Consider the following 8,512-nt stretch of genomic DNA (forward strand, 5'->3'; position numbering starts at 1 on the left):
ATTGCAAGCGATAAGGGTCCCGTTTTGGGTCGAAAATGCATCCGGGCCGCGTGCACACATTTCTGTGGGCCCCGCCGGACGCCATCTTGGTGAGAGCATGAGCATCAGCACTGGGAGTGTGCGCCAGGATTATGTAGAGTCGGCAGATCGTGATGTCAACCAGTTTACAATGCTGATTTGACGCCATTTTCGTCCTCAATGCTTGAACGAATGCTCCGTGTTAACCTCGCACAGTTAAGCATGCATTCAGCAGCAGCAAGGAGCCCCCACCATTGATATTTACAGGGATCATCAAACACACTCTGAGTTGCTGATTAATTTCTACTGGTTCTGTGTAACTTTCTGGAACCGTTTGGAGCTTTGTCGAATTGTTTAAAGTTGGCGAGGTGACAGGGAGTGGTGCTGAAAGTGGAGAAGGTCTTATTTCTGATGTTAAGTGTTCTGGTCAGACCACTTTCTCCCAGTCATGGGGGCTCCAGTTGTCATCCCCCTTGGCCTGCAGCATGACAGGGAGATGGAGCACAGGCAGCGAAGGAGAGGACAAGTTGCTCGCAGAGGGAGGAGGAGGAGGAGGAGAAAAACAAAAGAACATAAGAACATAAGAAATAGGAGCAGGATTAGGCCATTTGGCTCATCGAGCCTGTTCCGCCATTCAACAAAATCATGGCTGATCTGATCATGGACTCAGTTCCACTTCCCTGCCCGCTCCCAAAAACCCTTTATTCTCTTATCGCTCAAAAATCTGTCTACCTCCGTCTTAAATATATTCAATGACCCAGCCTCCACAGCTCTCTGGGGCAGAGAATTCCATAGATTTACAACCCTCTGAGAGAAGAAATTCTTCCACATCTCAGTTTTAAATGGGCGACCCCTTATTCTGAGACTATGTCCCCTAGTTTTAGTTTCCCCTATGAGTGGAAATAGCCTTTCTGCATCCACCTTGTCGAGCCCCCTCATTATCTTATATGTTTCGACAAGATCATCTCTCATTCTTCTGAACTCCAATATGTATAGGCCCAACCTACGCAACCTATCTTCAGAAGTCAACCCCCTCATCTCCGGAATCAACCTCGTGAACCTTCTCTGAACAGCCTCCAATGCAAGTATATCCTTCCTTAAATACGGAGACCAAAACTGTACGCAGTACTCTCTAGGTGTGGCCTTACCAATACCCTGTACATTTGTAGCAGGACTTCTCTGCTTTTATACTCCATCCCCCTTGCAATAAAGGCCAACATTCTTTTTGCCTTCCTGATTACTTGCTGTACCTGCATACTATCTTTTTGTGTTTCATGCCCAAGGACTCCCAGGTCTGTCTGTACTGCAAAACTTTGCAATTTTTCTCCATTTAAATTGTAATTTGCGTTTCTATTTTTTTCTGCCAATGTGGATAACTTCATATTTTCCCACATTATACTCCATCTGCCACATTTTTGCCCACTCACTTAGCCTGTCTATATTCCTTTGCAGATTTTTTTGTATCCTCCTCACAATTTGCTTTCCCACCCATCTTTGTATCATCAGTAAACTTGGCTACGTTACACTCAGTCCCTTCATCCAAGTGATTAATATAGATTGTAAATAGTTGAGGACCCAGCACCGATCCCTGCGGCACCCCACTAGCCACTGTTTGCCAACCGGAAAATGACCCATTTATTCCGATTCTCCACTTTCTGTTTCTTAGCCAATCCTCTATCCATGCTAATACATTACCCCCAACCCCGTGAACTTTTATCTTGTGCAGTAACCTTTTATGTGGCACGTTATCGAATGCCTTCTTGAAATCCAAATACACCACATCCATTGGTTCCCCTTTATCCACGCTGCTCGTTACCTCCTCAAAGAACTCCAGCAAATTTGTGAAACATGACTTCCCCTTCATAAAACCATGCTGACTCTGCTTGATTGAATTGTGCTTTTCCAAATATCCTGCTCCTGCTTCCTTAATAATGGACTCTAGCATTTTCCCAACGACAGATGTTAGGCTAACTGATCTATAGTTTCCTGCTTTTTGTCTGCCTCCTTTTTTAAATAGGGGAGTTACATTTGCGGTTTTGCAAGCCAGGGAATTTTGGAGAAGGAATCTCAGCGGGAGGCCTTACCAACCTAGGGGCTTCTAAGCGCAGTTCTCTTACCTCAGCCTGAGCCAGGAGCAGTGTGTGAGGGGTCTGCGCTTTACGAAGGAGGTGTTCACAGAACTCTGTTCCTTCTTGCAACCAGGCCTGCAGCCTCTCTCCAGCGCAAGGACCGTGCTACCAGTGGCTGTGAGGGTGACTGTGGCTGTGAATTCTCCACGTCATGATCATCCCAGGCTGGAGCAGATGACAGCTCCCAGTTTTCCATCCACTGCTGCATAAGACAGATGACAGAGTCTCTTCATGCCAGGAGAGGGGACTTCATTGCCTTCTCTCTGATCAAAGAGAACCAGATAGAGCGTGCACGTAGCTTTTCCAGAATAGTGGGCTTTCCCATGAAGCAGGGCGCCATCGACTGCATGTGCGTGGCTTTGCGGGCGCCGCGACTAAATGCTGAGAGGTACCACAACCACAAAGGTTATCGCTCGCTGAATGTGCGGTTGGAGTGCGACCATGCTCAGCACATCACGTGGGTGATTGCCCAGTACCCTGGCCGCAGTAATTATGCTTTTACCCTGCACCAGTCCACTGTTTCCTCAGTCTTTGAGCCACCAAGACAAACCAAAAGGTGGCTACTGGGCGACAAGGGCAAGCCGCTGATCGCCTGTCTCATGACTCCACCCCACAATCCAACCACACATAGGCAGCATGCGTGCAATGTTGCCACACGCAATCTAATAGAGCAGACCATTGGCGTCCTTAAGCAATGCTTCTGCTGCGTGGCCCACTCTGGAGGAGCCCTGCAGGACTCACCAGAACGCGTTTCAAGATATATCGTGGTGTGCTGCATGTTCCATAAGCTCACCATCATGAGGGCACAGCCCTTGCCACCAGGCATACGGCGACCTGCAAAAGGAGAAGGAACAGGTGGAGAAGGAGGAGGAAGTGGAAGGGGAGGAGGAGGAGGAAGAAGAAAAGGAAGAGGAGAAGGAAACGGCGGAGGAGGAAATAGAAGGGAGGAGGCAATGCAGACACACTCTTCCTGCCCGGGCTGTCCATGATCGACTCATCCGACTGTGGTACGAGTGAACGCAACCCCAATTCCCCATTCAACAACAGTCTCACACCTTCCCTTCTCTCTGTTACTGACCATCACAGTGTCATCCTGGCCACAATATTGAAATAAAAGCCACCACAAAAGAAACTTTCCAATCCAACTTTGTACATAAATCCATCCAATATTACATAACAAAATCAACTAATCACCTTTGTGCATTCCCTTCGTGTCTGTCTTCCGTGTGCCTTTGCCTGACCCAGTGCTCCTACACAGTGCTCTCCCAGTGGCTGCAGCACGGCTGGTGGAATATAAGAACATAAGAAATAGGAGCAGGATAGGGCATACAGCCCCTTGAGCCTGCTCCGCCATTCAGTAAGATCATGGCTTATCTGATCATGGACTCAGCTCCACTTCCCTGCCACTCCCCATAACCCCTTATCCTCTTATCGTATAAGAAACTGTCTATTTCTGTCTTAAATTTATTCAATGTCCCGGCTTCCACAGCTCTCTGAGGCAACAAATTCCACAGATTTACAAACTTCTGAGAGAAGAAATTTCTCCTCATCTCTGTTTTAAATGGGCGGCCACTTATTCTAAGATCCTGCCCTCTAGTTCTAGTCTCCTCCACCAGTGGAAACATCCTCTCTACATCCACCTTGTCAAGCCCCCTCATAATCTTATACATTTCGATACGATCACCTCTCATTCTTCTGAACTCCAATGAGTAGAGGCCCAACCTACTCAACCTTTCCTCAAAAGTCAACCCCCTCATCCCCGGAATCAACCTAGTGAGCCTTCTCTGAACTGCCTCCAAAGCAAGTATATCCTTTCGTAAATATGGAAACCAAAACTGCACGCAGTATTCCAGGTGTGACCTCACCAATACCTTATATAGCTGTAGCAAGACTTCCCTGCTTTTATACTCCATCCCTTTTGCAATAAATGCCAAGATACCATTGGTCTTCCTGATCACTTGCTATACCTGCATACTATCCTTTTGCATTTCATGCACAAGTACCCCCAGGTCCCGCTGTACTGCGGCATTTTGCAATCTTTCTCCATTTAAATAATAACTTGCTCTTTGATTTTTTCTGCCAAATTGCATGACCTCACACATTCCAACATTATACTCCATCTGCCAAAATTTTGCCCACTCATTTTCAGTGGGGCAGACTGCAGATGGCCTTGCGGGACAACCTTGAGCACCTCTGGGACTAGAAGGCCCAACTGCAGACTGCACCATCTCAGCATGGGCGGCAACAGTCTGGGCTGGCTGGCTGACAGGCAGCAGCAAGGGCACTGGCGGAGTGGCAGGGCTGGGAGGACGAAAGCTGTCATCCTGAGAGAGGACAGCAGGTTCTTGCTCCACGGAGGCACTGGCATTCCCGTGTGGAGGACAGATTGCTGTGACACTCTGCAAGCCCCTTCCCACACTGTTAAACACAGCCACCATGGCAGCAAGTTGAGCTTGCATGAGAGCAGTCTGAGCTTCCACTGCAGCACACAGATAATTGGTTGGCTTCTGCTTGTGCTCTAATGGAAGCTGAGACATCGGCCATCAGATGCTGTATCATGGTTGAACACTAATGGAACTGCCCACCCCTTCCATTCCGGAAATCATGGGCTCCAAGCTCTGCGCTAAGCACTGTACAAGGTTGGTGCCAGACTCCTCCATGCACATGACATTGCACTCAGCGTTTCTGGCAGGCCTGCCAGTGCACCAAACATTTCATTGTGCATACCCATCAGCCTTCTTCTGTAGGCCTCACCATCAAAGTCTTCATCTGAGTCCTCTGCAGTAGGACTCGTGTGCGCCTTTGGCCTCCAGGGAGCTGGCACCTGCGCTACCCTTTCCCCCTGCCCTGGCTGCAGGCCACGTGTGCCGGTGACTGACCACATGCAGATCCCACCCCTAACCTATCTTCTAAACTATGTGGAGTGTCCAGTCTTTGAGCTGGTGCTGGAAGTGTCAGATCGAGTGTTTCTTCTTCTTCATTACTCTCCTCGCCCTCTTCTTGCACCACTGGCTGGGCAGGTTGGATTTCTTCGGTCTCTAAAATGAGAAAGCCACAAAGGTAGGGTTGTGGTGAGGGGAGTGGGGGAAAGCAAGAGGTGCATGCTTACACCATGTGCAGCTTGTAAGTTAGAGGAGTTTGTGGGATGAGGGGGAAGTGGGATGCGAGAAGTGTATGAGGATAGTGTATGAGGATATCGGCATCTTGTACTATTTCAGCCCCGCCGCTGGCCATGGTCTCAGCAATGCCCCTAGCAAGAATGGCCAGCACTGTCTCCTCCATGGAGGGGGTGAAGTGATGCAGGTGAGCCTGTCCCCTGCCCGTTAGGTTCTGATGGCGCCAGTTATGCGCCACCTTTTCCTGCACGAGAGAGAAGTGTGTCACTGACTGTGTTACAATGTGTTTGGGTGATATGCCTGTCATGGTTGAATATCTGGCAGTGAGTGCAAGCTGTAGGTGTGAGATTTGCAGCAGTGGTAAGTGTGCGTGGGTAAGGTGAAGCTATGAATGTGAGGTATGAGTCACATTTGGTAGAGATTGTGGGTAGGTGAGTGATTGGGGAATGGTGCATTGAGCAGTGTGTGAGGCTGATGGTGCAGATGGTGGAATATGGCATTTGAAGATGAATTCACTGACTATGACCACTCGTGTGAAGTCATCACTTCTTCCATGTATACGGGGCTACAATGATAGCATCACCATAGTGAATATATGCTTCCACTGCACTTTGCTCTATTGCCTGGAGGGCCTCCTGGCCCCTGTGGAAAGACAATGTCTCTCTTCCTATTGACCTCCTGCACCAAGGCCTCCAGTGCTGCATCAGAGAACCTCGGTGCACCCTGCTGTGCCATCATTAATTCTACTTTTCCAATGTCTTCCCCAGTCAGTTCAGTGATCACCTGCAGACGGAATGTACCTCTCCTTTAAGAGGCGCAGACTGCCTTTAAGCAGTGCAGCTAACTTTAAGTGGTGCTAGCCTCACACAAACTTGGGCCCCCTGCTGAGTGTTCAGCCACTCAGCAACGCGGTCAGCATTGGGCTCAATGCCACAATCATGGAAATGAGCAGGCAGCACGATGTTTGCGTGCTGCCTGCAGTCCTCCGAACGGGTGCGGGTTGGAAGTTTCAACCTCGACTTTTGTGCTCAAGTCTCTGGAGTGTGACTTGAACCCACAACCTTCTGGCTCAGAGGTGAGAGCGATACCCTTTGCCCCACCTTGAGTGCTAACATCCATAAGAATTGTGCTTTTCAGCTGGAGTTACCTGATACCAATCAAGAGTGGAAATGGCGACTCATTTTTTTCCGTCTCTAGCCCAGGGGTGTAGCGCGTGCGCTCATTGTTGCCCGAATTGAGATCAGTTAGCCATGCATGGGCATTCCTGATCTGAATGGCTCAAAGTATCATTGGTGAAATCCTTCTTTTTGTGTTTCCAATATATTATATCTCGTTTCTTCAACCTTCTGGACAAATTGCTGATGGGCCCAGTGACACTGACCCTCGACACATGAATTCTTCATTCACTGCGGAGTCCATCATCGGTTGGTCCCAGTTTGATCTTGGCTTCAAGCTAAAACAACCTAACATCCTTTGTCGCTGTGATCCCCGAAAGCTGCATCAAAACTCACGACTCTGTACAATAGTAAAAACATAATGTTGCTGTTGTGTTGCTAATACTCCGAAGCGATAGTGGTAGAATCTTCTGTGTATTTGCACCCGGAGTAATTGGGGTGTAATTGGAAATATCCAGCAGAAAAGACCGAGCAAACCCAGAAGCAAGTGCATACAATTACGCGACGCTCAAATTTCCTCAATCGTTTACAACCATCTATCGATTGTTGTGTCCAAACATATCTTGGCTCATTATAACATTTCCTGCTGTTACACTGGTACACAACAGTATTAAGCCCAGAGTTTTACGCACAGCAGGAAACAATAATTTTTCATTGTGATTTTTTTTCAGCAATTTTGTTTTTATATATCCGTAGTGAGACCTAATCTGCATTTCCTGCTTCATTGAATGCATTTTTACGGCATCAGTATGAGTCACATAAAAATTTGAAATGCTTCCGATTGCAGGTTCTTAAACATGCTGTGTCTGATGTGCATGAATGTTGATTAGATGCCTTGAAACTTCAATTGTCACACGCAAAGAAGTTTTAAATCATGGCCTGTTTTTAAGCCTCCCCGTTAATATCGGGGCCAATGGTTCTGTGATGTTGGTGAGAGGAGGGTGTTGTCTATGAAGGGCAGTTGGCCAGGGTTGAAAAGTGGAGATTTTGGCATTGAAGAATATTTTTGCAGAATGTTCTCCCAGGTACTTAAATGGATATGTTAACGTTCATGTACATGGTCTGTGGTAAACGTGAACTTGATTGGTGAAAATGATCTGATTCCTGTCTCTTATTTTAGTCAGGAGCCGGCGTGGCTCAATTTGTAGCACTCTCACCTCTGAGTCTGAAGTTCGTGGGTTCAAGCCTCCCCACCCCACCCTTGCAAAGACTTGAGCTCACAACCCAAGGCTGACTTTTCAGTGCAGTATTGAGGGAGTGCCGCACTGTCGGAGGTGCCGTCTTTCAGATAAGCTGTTAAACTGAGGCTCCGTCACCCTCTCGGCTGGATGTAAAGAACCCGTGGCATTAGTTCAAAGAAGAGCAGGGAAGTTCTCACTGGTGGCCTGGCCAATTTTTATCCCTCGATCAACAACAGCAAAAAATGTACATATAGAAATCATAGAATCATGCAGCATTGAAGGAGCCTGTGCCTTGTGCGGTTCTTTTGAAAGAGCGATCCAATTAGTCCCACTCCCCGCTCTTTCTCCAGAACCATGCAATTTTCTTCCCTTCAAGTATGTATCTAATTCATTAAAAGTTATTATTGAATCTGCTTCCACCACCCTTTCAGGCCGTGTATTCCAGATCATAACAATTCACGACAATTTATAAACTATAAATCACCTATTTCATTAGAGAGGGGTACCGGAGAACGTATGATCAAGTACGCAGCAACAAGAATGTGGAGGCATAATAAGGATTTTCTTTGGGCCTCTCAGTTACACACATTACTGTTTGAACATTAAAGGGTAACCACTGTGCACCTGAAGCTAGTGAAATTCTTCATGATCCAAAAAATTATCATTATTAAAACATTCCTGCACACTTGTAATAAACCAAGCAGAACAGGCATCATTTCCCCATGCGATGGGAGTGTGTATCTTACCACTCACGCAGTTAATGAAGACATTTATTCTGGCATGGAAGTGCTTTTTATATTGATCCAATGCAGGGCACCTGAATTTCAAACTGAACTATTCTCCTCGCCTTTGATATTGTCTGGGGAAACTGATTGGCTTGAAAATGTCAAAAC

At 47.3% G+C, this 8,512-nt stretch overlaps 1 protein-coding gene across 1 annotated transcript; it reads left to right on the forward strand.

The window, feature by feature from the left end:
- The first annotated feature begins 2,362 nt into the window (after positions 1–2,362).
- LOC139266568 (putative nuclease HARBI1) lies at positions 2,363–3,164 on the forward strand. The gene is made up of 2 exons (XM_070884162.1): positions 2,363–2,914; positions 2,970–3,164. Exons 1-2 carry the CDS (start codon positions 2,363–2,365, stop codon positions 3,162–3,164), a joined length of 747 nt encoding a protein of 248 aa, XP_070740263.1.
- The last annotated feature ends 5,348 nt before the right edge of the window (positions 3,165–8,512 follow it).

This window comes from Pristiophorus japonicus, chromosome 7 (genome assembly GCF_044704955.1).
Source record: "Pristiophorus japonicus isolate sPriJap1 chromosome 7, sPriJap1.hap1, whole genome shotgun sequence".
NCBI classification, from domain to species: Eukaryota; Metazoa; Chordata; class Chondrichthyes; family Pristiophoridae; genus Pristiophorus; species Pristiophorus japonicus.